A 19,994-nucleotide genomic window follows, 5' to 3' on the forward strand; every position below is an offset into this window, starting at 1 on the left:
AAACTATGACTAAATATATTGACAATTTTATCAACAAATAAATACTAGACTAAAATGTTAGGACACATAAAACACATTTTAGTCGACTAAATCAACTGTAGTCATTACAGCCCCTCCCCTCTTTATTACACCAAAATACATTTTTGCCAACTGTAGATTTAGTCGACTAAAATCTTATGACATTTAGTCGACTAAAACTAGACTTAACACAAAACATTTCAGGTGACTAAAATGTGACTGAAACTAAATGAAAACTATTGAAGAGACTATGACTAAAACTTAAATCAAAAGTTGCTGTCAAAAACAAGCCTCTTCTTCTTCTTCTCCTGTCCCAGAACCTGATCTCGGCGGCCACGGGCATGAACCTCACCACGGTGGACGACCCCATCCAGAGGAAGTTCCTGCCCAGCTTCCTGCGTGGCGTGGCGGAGGAGAACAAGATGATCACGTCGCCGAACTTCGTGGTCACGCAGGCTCTGGTGGCGCTGCTGGCGGACAAAGGAGCCCGACTCAGGCCGGCCTATGACAAGTCTGACGTGGAGAAGAGAGGTTTGTGGATTGTGGAAAGTGATGGGAGGAATTGGTTGTTGTTGGTTCGGTTGTGTTATTTTGGCTTAATTTATTTATACACACACGGGTCCGTGTGAAATGAGGGGTGCTCGTATCATCGTACAACATCATCATGACACTATGACCTAAAATGTAATGTTCGTGTAGGACGGAAATCTACACTAATAGCTGAATATAGGAGGGGCTAGCGCCCCGAAAAAAAATATATTTTTGTTCTGCCCCCCCCCTCTGTTCCAGCTCTGTTCTGTCCCCCCCATCAAGCACGGTTGTTTCGTCAAAACCATGTGACTCCCATTGAAAATGAACTGTGAGCTGCTCTGCCCCCCCCTCTCCCCCCAGAACAGAGACAGAAGAATGGACATTCTGTCTCTGTTTTGAATGTGTGAAGCCTCATTCACACATATCAAACAAACATGCTCTGTTCCGTCTGTGTTTCATGGCCGCCAATGGAAGTCACATGGTTTGACCAGTGTTTGGTCAAACCACGTGACTTCCATTGGAAAAGCATTGAGGCGGCCATGATAAAACACGGACAGAACAGAGCATGTTCGTTTGATATGTGTGAATGAGGCCTCACACGTGTCAACCATTTCACCATTGTGTTTCATCTGTGCCTTTTTGTTTTTTGTCGTGTCTCTTATTTTGTCATGTTTTGTTTTTTTCCCCCCTTCCTTGTCACTCACCGGGCGCTCCCTGCCCTGCCCTGCCATGTCACCTCGGTGTTTCCTCCTCCTCCTCTTTGTGTTCAAGCAGGTCTAATTGCGCATTTGTATGCCCATCCTTCCCACAACCCCTCCGCTGTAGGCCCCCTGGAGCTGGCCAATGCGCTGGCCGCCTGCTGCCTGTCGTCCAGGCTGTCGTCGCAGCACCGCCAGTGGGCCGCCCAGCAGCTGGTGCGCACGCTGGCGGCGCACGACCGCGACAACAACCACAGCCGCCCGCAGTCCTTCACCGACATGGCCGGGGACCTGCGCAAGTGCTCCGTGTTCAAGCTGGAGGCGCACCAGAGCAGGGTGGGTAGTAGTTAGTACACCCTTATTATTATTATTATTATTATTTTGTTTTTAATTTCAATTTTTCACAAAATGCACATACCACCACCCGCCGACAACCCTCCCCACATACAAACCCACATACTGTACATAGAAGACAGCACAGTTAAAGCATAATAATAACAATAATAATAATGAAAATAAAATAAAAATAAGGGTCTGTGCAAAATGACACAAAGCTTGGAACAGTTAAATCTCTTATCTCTCTCTGTCGTTCTTTCCACATCTAACTTGTGTGCACATACTGTGAGTACGTAACCCATGCCATGACTTTGTGGTCCTCAGCGAGCGCTGAGTGGACACAGGTTCACATGTTCTGTGTTCATTGCATGTAAAGCTGCTCCTGTACTGTCCGTTGCTCCAGGTGATCACGTGTGCTTGGTGCTGTAAAAAAGGACTGCTGGCCACCAGCGGGAACGACGGGACGGTCAGAGTGTGGAATGTCACCAAGAACCAGTACAGCCTTCAGCAGACGTGCATCTTCAATAAGACGTAAGACAGACACACACACACACACACACACACACACACACAGACACACACACACACACACACACACACACACACACACACACACAGACACCTTTTTATACTTTTATACCCTCTACACTAAAACTCCTACATGAAAACAGCCACAACCTAAAGCTCACAACGCTTGTACATCGCCCCAAAATAGGGACGCTATTATCAAATGTGAGTTTCCTGGCCTCCTCTGGCCTCCATCCTGCAGCATGGTGGTGGTGTTGACCTGCCCATATTATGTGACCAACTTATGGACTTCATATAATGTCAGTGTCCAATTAGAAAGGCTAGTTAAACCTAGTATACTCTGTTATTATTTTTTTATTTTTTTTATCACTTAGATTTGTATTATTTTTTTGAACAAACAAACAATGAAAACAATGGCAAAAGACAAACGGTACAAACAAACATGAAAAAGAAAAAAGAAAAATAAATAAAATCGACAATGCGTATCAAACCTTGCTTATTACTTTACATATTCCTAGACATGTTCTATTGTTCCTCATTCCCCCATGCCCTCACTGTTCATGACCAGGTCATTAAATATTGTCCATTTGGACCATTTGTCCTCCATTTGTTCCACCTGCAGTCTCAGGCGATGTGTCAGTTTCTCCATGAGCTGTATCTCCTGAATCAACTCCTCCCATTGTCCCTGTGTTGGAGGCTCCTTCTGTCCCCATTTCCTTGTGATAGCCTTCTTTCCTGCCGCCAATAAAATGTTTACCAGATACCTATCCTCTCCTCGTATCTTTCCCCTCATCAAGTTTCCTAAATACAGAACATCACACTTCATAGGCACCTCATATCCCCACACCTTTTGTATCTGATCATGTATCACTTTCCAAAAAGACTCAATTTTGGGACATTTCCAGAACACATGCGTGTGATCCACATTTACATCTCCACAACCCCTCCAACATTGTATCTGTTGCTTTAACTGCTTGCTCTTAATTTTTGGTGTTATGAAAAACCTGCATAGATTTTTGTTAAGAGAGCCCACGCAAAACTGCCCAAAAATCACTTTCACCTAGAAAATCCATTCACATTTTTTATAATTCAGCTGACTGTGGAGACACATGCTGGAACTTTTTACTTTGAAATGTTTTATAGTTTCTGAGTTATTTAATTTAAACGCCAAATGCATTCTCAATGGCAAAAACACAAACTTTGGCACCATGTATCAAAAAAAATAATCATTGTTTTGATTTTTTTGATTTTTTTAATAAAAAATAAATACAAAAATAAATACAAATATTTATTTTTAAAAAAAATTCAAAGACGTCCACAGACGTCTTGGGCACAAAATGTGACATTAAGTCCACACGATCATTTTTGCCAGGTCGCCAGTTTCACTGCAAACGCCACCCTGCTACCACTCGCATGACTGAAGTAAAATATGGTATGCTTAAATTCACATTTAGAAAATGTTTCAGATGTAAAGAAGAAAATATCTGAGATGATGGAATGGTGATGGTCATGGGAGGGGAACCTTCTGAAAGCTTCATGGGCAAAGATAATCAACTTCAAAATCTAAAAAAAAATGTCAGGCCATTTTGCCTCTCGGACTTGCGAGTGCTAGAGGACAGTGGCAGAGAGGAGGCAGAAGTTTTGAGTATTGGGGATTTCATGGCTGACATTGGTGCAACATTATTGTGGTGTTATGGCTCCCTCCAGTGTATGGACCCAGTATTTGATCTGTGTTGTGGTTTGTGTTTGTGTGTGTGTGTTGAGCAGCGAGGGTTCCGAGGATGGCTCCCCCTGTGAGCCCAGTCTCTGTCCTCTGACCTGGAGCGTCACCGGAAAATACCTGGCCTCCGCCATGGACAAACTGGTCAACATCTGGCAGGTCAACGGTAAGTCAAATACCTGGCCTCCGCCATGGACAAACTGGTCAACATCTGGCAGGTCAACGGTAAGTCAAATACCTGGCCTCCGCCATGGACAAACTGGTCAACATCTGGCAGGTCAACGGTAAGTCAAATACCTGGCCTCCGCCATGGACAAACTGGTCAACATCTGGCAGGTCAACGGTAAGTCAAATACCTGGCCTCCGCCATGGACAAACTGGTCAACATCTGGCAGGTCAACGGTAAGCACAACAGCCTTCTGGCCAGTGTTGATTTCGTCGACTAATACTGTTGACCAAAATTGTTGAAATGTTGACTACCTTTTTTTCACTGACGAAAACTAAATGGAAACTAAATGAAACCTAAGCTATGATGACTAAAACTAAGACTAAATATATTGACAATTTTGTCAACAAATAAAAACTAGACAAAAACGTTAGGAAGGGACTAGTTGACAAGAGATCCAGTAGTAAGTAATTTCACACTTGGTTGCATGCTGAAAATAGAAAAAAATAAATCAACTAGATTTAGTCGACTAAAATCTTGAGATATTTAGTCGACTAAAACTAGACTAACACTAAAACATTCCAAGTGACTGAAATGTGGCTAAAACTAACTGAAAACTATTCAAGAGACTAAAACTAAAATCTAAATTTGCTGCCAAAAACAACACTGCTGTCCCGTATAAAGGCTGTAAGGGTCTACCTACGGTACTAAACGGCGTGTCCACCTCATCATCTCTGTGTTCTGTCCCGTACAAAGGCTGTAAGGGTCTACCTACGGTACTAAACGGTGTGTCCACCTCATCATCTCTGTGTTCTGTCCCGTATAAAGGCTGTAAGGGTCTACCTACGGTACTAAACGGTGTGTCACCTCATCATCTCTGTGTTCTGTCCCGTATAAAGGCTGTAAGGGTCTACCTACGGTACTAAACGGTGTGTCCACCTCATCATCTCTGTGTTCTGTCCCGTATAAAGGCTGTAAGGGTCTACCTACCGTAGGGTCTACCTACGGTACTAAACGGCGTGTCCACCTCATCATCTCTGTGTTCTGTCCCGTATAAAGGCTGTAAGGGTCTCGTGGACGTGCAGCCCCACTGGGTGTCTGCGCTGACGTTCCCCGAGCGGGAGGCCACCTCGCTGTGGTGCGGAGAGCCCAAGGACCTGCTGCTGGTGGGGCGTCTGGACGGAACGCTGGGCCTCATCGAGGTGCTGGACACCTTCGCTGTGCAGTGCACAGAGCTGGAGCACTGCTACAGGAAAGACGGTATGTATGATCGAACCCTACAAACCCTCCCGTGCGCTCAGATCAGCCAACGCAGGGAAGCTGGAAGTACTGTCACTAAAAACGCCGGGACAACGCTCCACACGTCCCAAACTCGTCTCCCTTCTGGCTCCAAAACTATGGAATGCACTTCCCATTGCAATCAGAACTGCAGCCTCACTCCCAATCTTCCGCCGTAGTCTGAAAACCCACCTCTTCAGACTCCATCATGGCCCGTAGCACTCGCCCTAGCCCCGATTTAGACTTAGATAGCATTTTATATAGACTTGTACCATTTGTATGTAGACATAGCACTATAAAGTATGCATGCATAGTTCCATTCCATTCCAGTGGAATATCTATATAGATATTGGAATATCTATATAGATATTCCACTGTTATGTTCTTAGCTTACGTATGACTTTTTATGTATGTGATGTATTGCCATGCATTTTGTTCTTGCCTATGTAAATCGCTCTGGATTAAGAGCATCTGCTAAATGCCTAAATTGTATGCATGCACCCAGTGTTGTTGATTTCGTCGTCTACATGTACCTGGAAAACTGCATGAAAACTAAAACTAAGCTATGATGACTAAAAGTAGGATTAAATACATTGACAATTCCGTCAATAAATAATAATTACAAGACTAAGATGTTTGCAAGGGACTAGTGGACAAGAGACTAGTGGACAAGGGACTAGTGGACAAGGGACATCCATCCACATCAATGCAGCATGGAATTGTGGACCAAAACTTATCCGACAATACCAAAAATATAATTTCATGTTGGGTCTGCGAGGCTAAATCTCATCAAATGGTGGTCCGTGGCTCAAATGATGAATAAATAATGGTCCTTGATATGAAAGATAGCAATAAGTGATCCTAGTTTGCTGGTCGGTGTATTGTTCTTCATAATGTTCAGTCATAGTTTGCTGGGCGGTGTATTGTTCTTCATAATGTTCAGTCATAGTTTGCTGGGCGGTGTATTGTTCTTCATAATGTTCAGTCATAGTTTGCTGGGCGGTGTATTGTTCTTCATAATGTTCAGTCATGTTTCTGCTCCATCCCATGCAGTGCCAGTGATGCATATAGCCTGGTACAGTGAGGACAGGCCATTCGCTGTGGGCTACGCAGATGGAAAGCTGCTGATAGGCTCCAAAGAGCCCTTGGAAAAAGGAGCAATTGTGGTCATCGATGCACACAAGGTACGTCATCGCGACTGGGGAATGCTCCAACTCAAAATGTGTTAAAGGGCCACTATAGTTCCACACTCACTCCAGAGGGCCACTATAGTTCCACACTCACTCCAGAGGGCCACTATAGTTCCACACTCACTCCAGAGGGCCACTATAGTTCCACACTCACTCCAGAGGGCCACTATAGTTCCACACTCACTCCAGAGGGCCACTATACTGTAGTTCCACACTCGCTCCAGAGGGCCACTATACTGTAGTTCCACACTCACTCCAGAGGGCCACTATAGTTCCACAGTGGATTGGCGTTCTACGTCATCGTGATTCCCATACAACTCCATCACATCTCCATTGATTGATTAACAATAATCAATAGCCATTCCATACACACGTGTTCCCCAAATAGAAGCATCCTGTCTCAGTGATGATTTTGTCGACTAAAACTAAGACGAAAAATGTTCGTCGGCTACCTTTTTTCACTGACGAAAACTAAATGGAAACTAAATGAAAACTAAGCTATGATGACTAAAACTAAGACTAAATATACTTCGTAAAAAAATAAAAACTACACTAAAATGTTAGGAAGGGACTAGTGGACGAGAGATCCAGTATAAGTCATTTTACAATTAGTTGCATGCTGTAAATAGCAGATCTACAAGCTCACAACGTGCCGTGCTGCGACGCGTTGTGGGCTTGTAGATCGGCTATTTTGAGCAAGTGTAAAAACAGTCATTACGACGGCATCAAGGCCCGCCCAAATACATTTTGTTCGACTAAATCAACTGTAGATTTAGTCGACTAAAATCTCATGACATTTAGTCGACTAAAACTAGACTAACACTAAAACATTCCAGGTGACTAAAACTAATTGAAAACTTTTCAAGAGACTATGACTAAAACCAAAAATCTAAATGTGCTGCCAAAAACAACACTGTCCTGTCTTGTCTCTTGTGTGTGTTGCTCAGGAGTCCATCAGCAGTATGAAGTGGAGTCCTGGTGGCCAGATGCTGCTCACCTGTGCCAAAGAGGAGAGCGTGAAGCTGTGGTCCAGTTCGGCCTCGGGTTCCGGCGGCTGGCGCTGCTTACAGAGCCTCGGTCATCCCTCTGTGGTCAACGGCATGGCCTGGTGCAGCCTGCCCGGACACGGGCCCAAACCCCTCGCCATGTTGGCCACGTATGTTGATTATAATGTTGCTTTGTAGTCAGGGGTTCTCAACGTTTTTTGGCAATGTCTTGTGTTGTCTTGTCTCTTATTATTATTATTATTATTATTATTATTATTATTATTATTATGTTTGATCTATCGCCCACAGCCTAGTACTGTAGCTCTGGGATGTGCGTGCCTTCTGCCTTTTTTATTCTCATCTTGTTGTTTCTAAACTTGGCGTAGAATGGTTGGCGTTGTGCATCAATCATTGCTGGTGTTTTGATCACCTATAAACTCATGGAAACATTTCCATTGCTAGACTAGACTAGACAGTCTGCAAGGACAATTCAGTCAAACAAACTAAAGTTATTGTTGGTGCGTGCGTGCGTGTGTGTGTTTTAGATGCTGTCAGAATGGTCTAGTCTCGGTCTGGACCGTACCTCAGGACACCTCCAGCTTCCCAGAATGCTCAGAGGGCTGGTGGGAGAATGAAGCCAAACCTAAATTCAAGGTACTTTGTTATTATTAAGCTGTTCACTTGAAGTGCTTTTTTTTTTGTTGGTGAAAGTAACTCTTCGGTCCGTAACTTGTATGTCTGTTGTCTAGGGAGACAACGAGTATAGGGAGTATGAGGTATAAAGTACAGCAGCCTTGTGTTCCTACAACAGAAAGATTGAGTATTGGGTAAGACTGAGGTTATGTATCTTTCAGGACCTTTCACTGCTTCGTCTCAACCATTGCTCTATGGCTCTGGTCTCAGCCACCGCGGTATATTTTTTTACATTCCGTTTCTCTCCAAAGTTGAATGTTGCCTCTACTGTTGGAGCAGGCATAAACTACACAGGTTCATCCCTACTGTTGGAGCAGGCATAAACTACACAGGTTCATCCCTACTGTTGGAGCAGGCATAAACTACACAGGTTCATCCCTACTTTTGGAGCAGGCATAAACTACACAGGTTCATCCCTACTGTTGGAGCAGCCATAAACTACACAGGTTCACCCCGATGTCCTGGGCATCTTTGTAAAGTTAGTGTTAGTAAAAAAAAAGCAGGTAAAAGAGTAATGTTTGAGCAGACTAACATCAGTCACTCTACCATTCAATATAGTAGAAGACTTGCCTGTTTACACCACAGATATGTCGTCTCCACCTACAGGAAATACGTTGGCTGCGACCAGGGGACCCGTCTTTGAACGTGTCTAGAGCGTCACAGTCCCACACCCTTTCATCACGACGCCTCGTACAAAGCCAAACCGACCGCAGTTTAGGCTTAAATAGATGAAAAATCAACTGCGACGGAACGGGCTGCGATGCGATTATTGTTTCTTTTCTTTTTTTAAAACACTGCCTAGCGCGAGGCCTCGCATGCCCTGTGCGGCGGCACCATTCGCACTACCCAAAAAGCCGCCCTGAGTACACACACACACACACACACACACTTTCCCTTGTAACCCGTGTGTGTGTATGTGTGTGTGTGTGTGTGTGTGTGTGTGTGTGTGTGTGTGTGTGTGTGTGTGTGTGTGTGTGTGTGTGTGTGTGTGTGTGTGTGTGTGTGTGTGTGTGTGTGTGTGTGTGTGTGTGTGTGTGTGTCAGTCTTCCAGGGGGGCAGTGGACAGAGCAGTGTGTGTATTCCACCTGAAGGGCCATCTCACCCCTGTCAGGACGGTGGTCTTCAGTCCTGACGGATTGACCCTGGCCTCTGGAGGAGTGGGAGGTCTCACCAACATCTGGTCACTGCGGGTAGGACTCTCACACACACACACACACACACACAAGATAGATATCGTCAGCGCTGTCGGCCAGAAAGAAACCTTGTGTGTCCATCCATGTGGCTGCGTATGGATCTTCCAGATGTTACTGAGTTCCCTAACACTGAGTGTAAAAATGTCCAATATGTTTTTTTGGGTTTTTTTTCTATTTTTATGTGGGAGAGTGCAATCGTCTAATCCACTAAACAACTCAAAGCAGGGGTGATACCAACCACTTGCCATTTTGGTAAATGTTTTGGAGGCACTACTACACACACGTTTAGCTGTGTTGCTCATTACACAAATGCCCGATCCTTATACAATATATACCCTTCAGACGTGCTCCGCATATTTTACGATCATCCTTTTCCACAAGCCACTTGCTTGCGTCTATCTCGCGGTCATATTCAAAGTAATCCCATATTGGACTGTGTCTCTTTCTTCCAACTTTTGCCAATTATAAATTTTTCGTGGTAACGTGGAGTCAGTTTCAAGCAGCACTAGCATGGTGCAGAATGTAAACAAGCCACGTAAAGCGTGACTACATGCTGCCGTATGCTGAAAACTGCCATAAAACTTGTTGGGAGAAATGAGGAAATTAATCGAATGAATTTAAAATGTTTAGATTATAAATATTCGAAAGGCATATCAATGTCGATGTAAAACTAAGGGTATTTTGTCTATAATTTCAGTTAGTTTTAGTTAGTTTTGTGAACACACAATACAGCAGGGGTCCTCAATAGGCGACCACCTCTCTGTGGACCCTGGGGGAAAAAAAGTTTTTTTTTTATTTTTATTTTTTTACTTTTTTAAACTTTGTGAAACATTTTATTTCCATACTCTGCACCCAGTATTGGTTGGTTGGGAGGGAATCCGATTTGTATAAGCTTGCCTTGGTGTGACTGTACTAAAAAATATAGAGCCCCGCTCTCCACTGGCCGCTGCGTGACATTAGTCTTTTTCAAAAAATTATTAGTGGACCTTCAGCATTTCTAGTTGAGGACCCCTGCAATACAGTTTCAGTTTAGTTATCGTTTCTTTTTTCTTTAGTTTCAGTTAACTAAAATTAATTTAATTGTAGTTTTCGTTTTTTAGTTAGTTTATCTATCCCGCTATCCCGAATGTAGCTGTACCCATAAGTACCCAAAACACTCACGAGGTGACAACAACGGGAGGTATGATGAAAAAATGTGATGACGTCCCAACCGGAAATGACATTGAATGTTGCCCAACAGACGCTCCCAGCCTGTGGAGCGATGCGATCGGTTATGATATCAATAAATCTCCGTCCTTTTATCAATCTCCGTCCTGAGCGCTGGGCATTACTATTTGATAGGACGCAGAACTCCGTCTATGCCACTCCGGGTGTTAACCATTCTAACCTTGGTGTGTGACAGGGTGGCTCGGTGCTGCAGACCATAGTAGTTTTAGTTATAACTATTCTAATGGTGTGTGACAGGGTGGCTCGGTGCTGCAGACAGTCGTAGTTTTAGTTATAACTATTCTAATGATGTGTGACAGGGTGGCTCGGTGCTGCAGACGGTCGTAGTTTTAGTTATAACTATTCTAACGGTGTGTGACAGGACGGCTCGGTGCTGCAGACGGTAGTAGTTTTAGTTACCTCGGTGTGTGACAGGGTGGCTCGGTGCTGCAGACGGTCGTAGTTTTAGTTATAACTATTCTAATGGTATGTGACAGGGTGGCTCGGTGCTGCAGACGGTCGTAGTTTTAGTTATAACTATTCTAATGGTATGTGACAGGACGGCTCGGTGCTGCAGACAGTAGTAGTTTTAGTTATAACTATTCTAACGGTGTGTGACAGGATGGCTCGGTGCTGCAGACGGTCATAGCCGGGTCAGGAGCGGTGCAGAACATCGTCTGGATACCAGACGTGGGCGTCGCCGTTTGCTCCAACAGGTCAAAGGTACAACCCTCCCTCTTCCAACCACGACTCTGCAAATATACATTAGTTTCTTATAATTTATTCTACCCGCGTTATCTTTTTGAGTGGTGCAGCCACTCCAATGATCAGCAATGTGTGTCGAAATCAACTACTGTGCGTGCGCGCGTGTGTGTGTGTGTGTGTGTGCGTGCGTGTTCTCCACCAGGACGTGCTGGTCGTGAACGTCTCTCCAGAGTTCGTATGGTCCAACCATGTTCTGGCCACGTGCCGCGCGGCCCTGAAGAGACAGGGCGTGGTCGGCCTGAACATGGCGCCCTGCATGAGGGCCTTCCTGGAGAGGCTGCCCGTCATGCTGCAGGAGCAGTACGCCTACGAAAAGGTACAGCAAAATTTAGTTCTAGTCAATAGTCTCTTGAATAGTTTCTATTTAGAACATCTACAGTTGATTTAGTCGAACAAAATGTATTTTGGCGGGCCTTGATGATTTTTTCACTTGCTGAAAATAGCAGATCTACAAGCTCACAACGCGTCGCACTGCGACGCGTTGTGAGCTTGTAGATCTGCTATTTTACTTTTTACTGTTCTTAATTTATATAAATGATTTATATTTGACTTCTCCCAAAGCATTCTTTGTTTTATTCGCAGATTTTTGTTTACCTTGTAGAGACGAACAGAGACTAAAACTGGAAATGAACCAGGAATTGCGCAAAATAGACACCTGGTTTAAGGCAAACAAGTTATCCCTAAATGCAAAGCTCATATATGGTGTTTATGCCTCATAATCACTCAGTCACATGTACCCGTCCCAATGTTCAGATTGATAACAATATACTAGAAAGGGTCACCGTTACCAAATTTCTTGGAGTCCTAATTGATGAGAAACTCAGTTGGAAAAATCATATAGCCCTTATTTCTAACAAAATAAGTAAGAATATTGGAGTCATTCGAAGAATATGCCACCTTGTGTCTAGAAAAACCCTTATTAATTTATATTATACAATGATTTATCCATAATTATATTTCATAATGGTTTGGGCTAGTAATTTCATGTCTAATCTTATTTAATTTTTAATAAATTTTTACAAAAACGTTTTATCAGAATTATTACTTTTTCTAGCAAATTCACCAGTTCCACTCCTCTGTTTCAGTCTTTGAAAATTCTTCCCATTTTTGATATAAACAAACTTCAAATATGCATTTTTTTTATTCCAATCAATTCATAAACTACCAGCCAGTTTTCAAAATGTATTCCATTTTAATAACGAAATCCATAATCATTACACCAGACCATCCATTGATCTTCATTCCGCTTTCTTCGGCACAATTTTCCATCAAGTTCAGAGGACCACACTTTTGGAATAACTTACCGTCTCATATCAGAGTCAGAGAGACAATTACTGCAATTTGCATTAACAAGCTTGGGCAACACGCCCTAGTCATATTATTATTTGATATTATTATTAGCATTTATTTTTTCATAATCATCATTCTTTTTTTTATCTTTAGGCCTATCAATATTATTCATATCTTAATTCTGTTATTTAAGCTCAACTGGTAGCTTCTATAGAAGGCCACTCGATAAGCCCCTTTGGGTTTTTTTCATCATGTATGTAACTAATCTTGTTTCTTATAAGATTAGTCTTATAATCAGAGTCGTCTTATATTCGGGACAATACGGTAGATAAAAAATAAACATTACATATTAAACATTTTTTGGGTTGGTTGTTTTTGTGCTGAATGTACATACGCCCCCAGCTCTATTGGAAAAAACATCTTGATCAGTATCACTTGCCCGAAAGAACAACAACAAAAGATCTGACCCGTCTGAAGTGAGTGGTACTGTACTGTACTGTACTGTACTGTACTGTACTGTACTGTACTGTACTGTACTGTACTGTACTGTACTGTACTGTACTGTACTGTACTGTACAATCCCTCCTCCCTGGCCTGTCTGTGTCTGTGTGTTAGGCTGCATAACAGTGACACTTGGTGGTGAACAAACGCTATAACGCTATTTTCGTGCTCGGACACAGCCAGGGACACAGGGACAGACCCAGGCACACATAGCTGCCTATAGGAGTGGTTGTGACTATTTCTCCTCATGTTTCCCCCCCAGCCTCATGTGGTGTGTGGGGAGCAGCTGGTTCACAGTCCCTACATGCAGTGTCTGGCCTCGTTAGCCGTGGGGCTCCACCTGGACCAGCTGCTGTGCCGGGCCCCCGTGGCCCCTCACCTGCGACACCTCCCCCATCAGGAGTCTGGCAGTGCCGCGTGGAGCGCCAACGAGTGGGCCTGGCTGGACTGCTTCTCCACCACGGTGAAGGCGGCGGAGGCTCTGGCGCGGGGCGCCGCCTTCCCAGAGTCCTTCGCTGTGCCCGACCTGGAGCCTGTGCCCAAGGACGAAATGTCACTGCTCATGGTGAGGAAACTGCGTGCGTGCGCGCGTGCGTGTGTGACCGAGAGAGCTGTGGTTCTCAAACTTACAAGATTTGTGGTGTTAAAAATGTCAATAGTGTCAAAGAATGTCAAGATTTTTTTATTTGTATTTTTTAATATCTGATGTATAGCCTATAGGGGCCTGGGGGGGGGGGGGGTCCCTGAACCTCACCTATTAGACCAGGACCATCATAACTCTGAGTAAATCGGGTCCATTTGGTTCCATTTGTACACTCTCAGAGTTACAGCCACATCTGGTTCCTAACTAATCCATCATTTAGCTGGGTACCCCCTGGAACCCCCTCAGGAACCCTTAAAGGGATAGTTCAGATTTTTTGAACTTAAGTTGTATGAAATACTTGCCATTAATATAGTGGTTGCAACTGTATTAATTGATTGCCCGAGTCCCATGGTGGGAGTTCTGCTCTGGTTTTGGTGAAATATTTTTTTACCCCTCTATCACACAGAACTATGTTTTTTGTGTCCATATCACTACGCCCAAAAAATAGTTCCATGTGATAGTGGGGTCAAAGTTGAACAAAATACAATACAAATTACGTTCGTTTTGTGGATTAATTTACTTTTACTGCGTGGCCCCAGTGCCCCCCACAAAATGACCGGAACTACTTAATATTGACCAAAACAAGAGCAGAACTCCCACCATGGGACTCGGGCAATCAATTAATACAGTTGCAACCACTATATTAATGGCAAGTATTTCATACAACTTAAGTTAAAAAAATCTGAACTATCCCTTTAAGGTGTTGGTGGTCCCCGGACCCCACTTTAAAAACCAATGCGAGAGAGAGAGAGAGAAGTAGTCAGTCAGACAGACAATTAGTATGCTGGGCCTAAAGTAAAGCAAACTGTCACATCTCTACTCGTATAGTCTATAGCAGGAACTCAACCTGGGGTCTCGACCCCCCACTCTACTCGTATAGTCTATAGCAGGAACTCAACCTGGGGTCTCGACCCCCCACTCTACTCGTATAGTCTATAGCAGGAACTCAACCTCGGGTCTCGACCCCCCACTCTACTCGTATAGTCTATAGCAGGAACTCAACCTGGGGTCTCGACCCCCCACTCTACTCGTATAGTCTATAGCAGGAACTCAACCTGGGGTCTCGACCCCCCACTCTACTCGTATAGTCTATAGCAGGAACTCAACCTGGGGTCTCGACCCCCAAGGCCGTATAGTCTATAGCAGGAACTCAACCTGGGGTCTCGACCCCCAAGGCCGTATAGTCTATAGCAGGAACTCAACCTGGGCTCTCGACCCCCCAAGGCTTCTATAGCAGGAACTCAACCTGGGGTCTCGACCCCCAAGGCCGTATAGTCTATAGCAGGAACTCAACCTGGGGTCTCGACCCCCCAAGGCTTCTATAGCAGGAACTGAACCTGGGGTCTCGACCCCCAATGCCGTATAGTCTATAGCAGGAACTCAACCTGGGGTCTCGACCCCCCAAGGCTTCTATAGCAGGAACTCAACCTGGGGTCTCGACCCCCCAAGGCTTCTATAGCAGGAACTCAACCTGGGGTCTCGACCCCCAAGGCTTCTATAGCAGGAACTCAACCTGGGGTCTCGACCCCCAAGGCTTATAGTCTATAGCAGGAACTCAACCTGGGGTCTCGACCCCCCAAGGCTTCTATAGCAGGAACTCAACCTGGGGTCTCGACCCCCAAGGCCGTATAGTCTATAGCAGGAACTCAACCTGGGGTCTCGACCCCCCAAGGCTTCTATAGCAGGAACTCAACCTGGGGTCTCGACCCCCAAGGCCGTATAGTCTATAGCAGGAACTCAACCTGGGGTCTCGACCCCCCAAGGCTTCTATAGCAGGAACTCAACCTGGGGTCTCGACCCCCCAAGGCTTCTATAGCAGGAACTCAACCTGGGGTCTCGACCCCCAAGGCTTCTATAGCAGCAACTCAACCTGGGGTCTCGACCCCCCAAGGCTTCTATAGCAGGAACTCAACCTGGGGTCTCGACCCCCCAAGGCTTATAGTCTATAGCAGGAACTCAACCTGGGGTCTCGACCCCCAAGGCTTCTATAGCAGGAACTCAACCTGGGGTCTCGACCCCCCAAGGCTTTATAGTCTATAGCAGGAACTCAACCTGGGGTCTCGACCCCCCAAGGCTCGTATAGTCTATAGCAGGAACTCAACCTGGGGTCTCGACCCCCCAAGGCTTCTATAGCAGGAACTCAACCTGGGGTCTCGACCCCCCAAGGCTCGTATAGTCTATAGCAGGAACTCAACCTGGGGTCTCGACCCCCCAAGGCTTCTATAGCAGGAACTCAACCTGGGGTCTCGACCCCCAAGGCCGTATAGTCTATAGCAGGAACTCAACCTGGGGTCTCGACCCCCCAAGGCTTCTATAGCAGGAACTCAACCTGGGGTCTCGACCCCCCAAGGCTTCTATAGCAGGAACTCAACCTGGGGTCTCGACCCCCCAAGGCTTCTATAGCAGGAACTCAACCTGGGGTCTCGACCCCCAAGGCTTATATAGCAGGAACTCAACCTGGGGTCTCGACCCCCCAAGGCTTCTATAGCAGGAACTCAACCTGGGGTCTCGACCCCCCCAAGGCTTATAGTCTATAGCAGGAACTCAACCTGGGGTCTCGACCCCCAAGGCTTCTATAGCAGGAACTCAACCTTGGGTCTCGACCCCCCAAGGCTTTATAGTCTATAGCAGGAACTCAACCTGGGGTCTCGACCCCCCAAGGCTTTATAGTCTATAGCAGGAACTCAACCTGGGGTCTCGACCCCCCAAGGCTTTATAGTCTATAGCAGGAACTCAACCTGGGGTCTCGACCCCCAAGGCTTTATAGTCTATAGCAGGAACTCAACCTGGGGTCTCGTATAGTCTATAGCAGGAACTCAACCTGGGGTCTCTACTCGTATAGTCTATAGCAGGAACTCAACCTGGGGTCTCTACTCGTATAGTCTATAGCAGGAACTCAACCTGGGGTCTCTACTCGTATAGTCTATAGCAGGAACTCAACCTGGGGTCTCTACTCGTATAGTCTATAGCAGGAACTCAACCTGGGGTCTCTACTCGTATAGTCTATAGCAGGAACTCAACCTGGGGTCTCTACTCGTATAGTCTATAGCAGGAACTCAACCTGGGGTCTCTACTCGTATAGTCTATAGCAGGAACTCAACCTGGGGTCTCGACCCCCCAAGGCTTTGTCTCTACTCCTATAGTCTATAGCAGGAACTCAACCTGGGGTCTCTACCCTCCAAGGCTTTGTCTCTACTCGTATAGTCTATAGCAGGAACTCAACCTGGGGTCTCGACCCTCCAAGGCTTTGTCTCTACTCGTATAGTCTATAGCAGGAACTCAACCTGGGGTCTCGACCCCCCAAGGCTTTGCCACATGCTTTTCTCAATGCCTTTTTCTTTCTTTCTTTCGCCCAACATGAAAAGTTAATTATTTCAGTTTGTTCAGTTTAATAATTCAGCGAAGAATATTTAATTAGTAGGCAAGAGAGAGAGGAGGAGAGAGAGGAGAGAGAGTTGTATGGCAGTCATCTGACTGCCATACAACAAGCCATATGTCCAAAGAGTCTGTGCGCCCTTGTGTGCGTGTGTGCGTGTGTGTGTGTGTGCGTGTGCGCTTCCGCGTGTTAGATCAGTGAATCATGGAGGAGGCTTGCGAGACTTGGCCAATATACTGTGTGTACATACAAACCGTTGTTCTGTACAGTATTGAATTTGCTCTTCCTTTGTGCAGGATAACAGTAAATGGGCGTCTGGCCTGGACGAACAGATCATGTCTTGGGCCACATCCAGACCAGAGGTGATTCCATCAACACACTAACAAGATCTTCTTCTCATGTTGCGTTTTATACTCTGTTGCACGATGGTGTCGGTTGCGCGCCCGCCCAAGGATTGACATCTGGGAGGGAATCTGGGTATGGCAGTCATCTGATCTGCCATACTCAGAGGGAATCTGGGTATGTCAGATGACTGCCATACAACAAGCGATATGTCGAAAGAGATATCCCATATTATAAGCTTAAATGCACGTTCAAAAACAATATTGTAATAGAAAAATAATACAATACTGGATTTGTGTATTGAGAAATACTAATATTTATCTGGGATGTATATAGCGCTTTTCATGAGTACTCAAAGACGCTTCACATGTGTGTGGGGCCGGGGGAGAACATAGGAAAAGGACATCGTTATTAGGAAATAAAACTAAACTAATAATACAGTGCACATAACAGTATCATGTCGTATCGTGAGTTGAGTGAATCGTTAATGCCTATTCGTTACGTAGAATCACTAATTATCGTTATACTTGTGTGTGTGTGTGCTCGTGCGTGTGCACGTGTGTCTGTGTGCGTGTATGCGTGTGCGTGTGTGTGCGTTTGTGTGCACCCGCCCAAGGATTGGCATCTGGGAGGGAAGTGTGACGTGTACCTGTGGGGTGCCGGGCGGCACGGCCAGCTGGCAGAGGCTGGCAGAAACATCCTGGTGCCAACCGCAGCTCCATCCTTCTCTCAGGCACAGCAGGTAGTAGACAAGCACCGTCGCCTTGTAAACAAAATAATGCATCATCACCAGTGGTGGAAAGTGTACTAAGTACATTTGTGACCGATTCTGACCGAGGCCGAGGAAGTCATTGATTTTCTTTCTTTTTTTCATGTCATGAAAACAGGGAATCATTAGCTTCAAATTGACATATTGGTTGTTCAGTTTGACCCACCAGTTTTGGAGATATGGCTTATAAAGTAATGTCTTGAGAGTTGTCAGAGAGTTGAGAAAACAGGCTTGAAAGGTTCACGTCTGTGGACATTACACCTAGCTACATGTTTAAGCATTTATTTCATATTTACATGTCGATTTCAGCTCTGACATTTATTGCTCTAGTAATGCTCTAGTATGTGAGTCTGCCTGTGCTATCTGCCTGTGCTATTAACTCATTTTGGATAGTGGAAAGTTGTTTTTGCCGCCATGACCGTCTCCCATTCACAAGTGGTCACATTTACTTAAGTACTGTACTTAAATACAATGTAATCCTCCTCCTCTCCTCTAGACGGTATGTGGTCAGAACTGTACGTTTGTTATCCAGCCTAACGGCACGGTGTTGGCGTGTGGCGAGGGCAGCTATGGACGCCTGGGCCAGGGCAACTCTGACGACCTGCACCTTCTCACCGTCGTCTCAGCCCTGCAAGGTCGGTGTTGTGCATCTTTGAACGTTTTTGTTTGCTTGTTGCTTAGCTTATCTGTGTCTCTTAAAGGTTTCATCCTACTATAAATGGGCCACGTCTGCGTGTGTGTGCGTGTGTGTGTGTGTGTGTGTGTGTGTGTGTGTGTGTGTGTGTGTGTGTGTGTAATGCACGTAACTCGAGAACCGTTTCACCCACCGACTTCACATTCGGCACACGCGTCCCACACCCCCACAGGGAGTGCAGTGCCCGGACTCGAGTCGGTCTGAGATGTATATTGCCAATATATAGTCTTTCAGAGCGAACGTTTTTAACTCAACTCTGCTTCTGGGGGGTCCCTGGAACAACATATTTGCAGATGGGGGTCGGCGGCCAATTTCATATAATTTCTGGGATCCTTGACATGAAATTGTTTGAGAACCACTGACAAAACAAGGGTTTTTTCAGAAAACTTTAGAAGGCATTTTGTAGAATCGTCGTAATGTTTTTCGTGCCGTCGGGCCACACACACACACACAGGTTTCGTGGTGACCCAGCTGGTGACGTCGTGCGGTAGCGATGGCCACTCCATGGCGCTGACGGAGAGCGGCGAGGTGTTCAGCTGGGGCGACGGCGACTACGGGAAACTGGGCCACGGGAACAGCGACCGCCAGCGCCGGCCCCGGCAGATCGAGGCCCTGCAGGGAGAGGAGGTGGTGCAGGTTCGTTGTTCTCCATCAATAATGGCTCACAAGTTGCCAGCTCATATATTTTGCAGTGCACTCAATTGTTAAGTAAAAGTACCAATACTGACCAATTTAGAACTACTTCGTTACAAGTAAAAGTACGGAATTGAAAATGTACTTAAAGTACTAAAAGTAAAAGTACTCATATTGCAGAATGTGCCATTTCACAAGTTGTACTGTGTACAAAATATTTTGAAAATAGCAGATCTACAAGCTCACAATGCGTCGCGTTGCGACACATTGTGACCTTGTAGATCGGCTATTTTCAAATGGTCGAAATGTATAGGGTTGAAGTGGTTAATGTATTATTTTCTAATCAAATTAAAATCGCCAAAGTAACTAGCAACTAAAGTTTTCAAATAATTGTAGTGGAGTAGAAGTACAAATTTTGGCTCTGAGATGTAGTGGAGT

General features: G+C 45.3%; 1 protein-coding gene across 6 annotated transcripts in view; it reads left to right on the forward strand.

Moving 5' to 3' along the window:
• The window catches only part of herc1 (HECT and RLD domain containing E3 ubiquitin protein ligase family member 1), a 138,916-nt gene that overhangs the window by 93,851 nt on the left and 25,071 nt on the right, over positions 1-19,994 (forward strand). For 4 of the 6 annotated variants that reach the window (XM_079496111.1, XM_079496112.1, XM_079496114.1 and 1 more), the window contains exons 53-68: positions 336-549; positions 1,324-1,583; positions 1,987-2,114; positions 3,879-3,997; positions 5,057-5,257; positions 6,329-6,459; positions 7,413-7,621; positions 7,997-8,105; positions 9,188-9,334; positions 11,165-11,266; positions 11,451-11,624; positions 13,362-13,664; positions 17,415-17,480; positions 18,077-18,202; positions 18,726-18,864; positions 19,378-19,559. In XM_079496111.1, the coding sequence (XP_079352237.1) occupies positions 336-549; positions 1,324-1,583; positions 1,987-2,114; positions 3,879-3,997; positions 5,057-5,257; positions 6,329-6,459; positions 7,413-7,621; positions 7,997-8,105; positions 9,188-9,334; positions 11,165-11,266; positions 11,451-11,624; positions 13,362-13,664; positions 17,415-17,480; positions 18,077-18,202; positions 18,726-18,864; positions 19,378-19,559 (2,610 nt within the window). The remainder of the gene's footprint in view (positions 1-335; positions 550-1,323; positions 1,584-1,986; positions 2,115-3,878; positions 3,998-5,056; positions 5,258-6,328; positions 6,460-7,412; positions 7,622-7,996; positions 8,106-9,187; positions 9,335-11,164; positions 11,267-11,450; positions 11,625-13,361; positions 13,665-17,414; positions 17,481-18,076; positions 18,203-18,725; positions 18,865-19,377; positions 19,560-19,994) is intronic. The other 2 variants (XM_079496115.1, XM_079496116.1) reach the window with 1 other exon arrangement.

The sequence above is a fragment of the Electrona antarctica genome, assembly GCF_951216825.1.
Source record: "Electrona antarctica genome assembly, chromosome: 3".
NCBI lineage: Eukaryota > Metazoa > Chordata > Actinopteri > Myctophiformes > Myctophidae > Electrona > Electrona antarctica.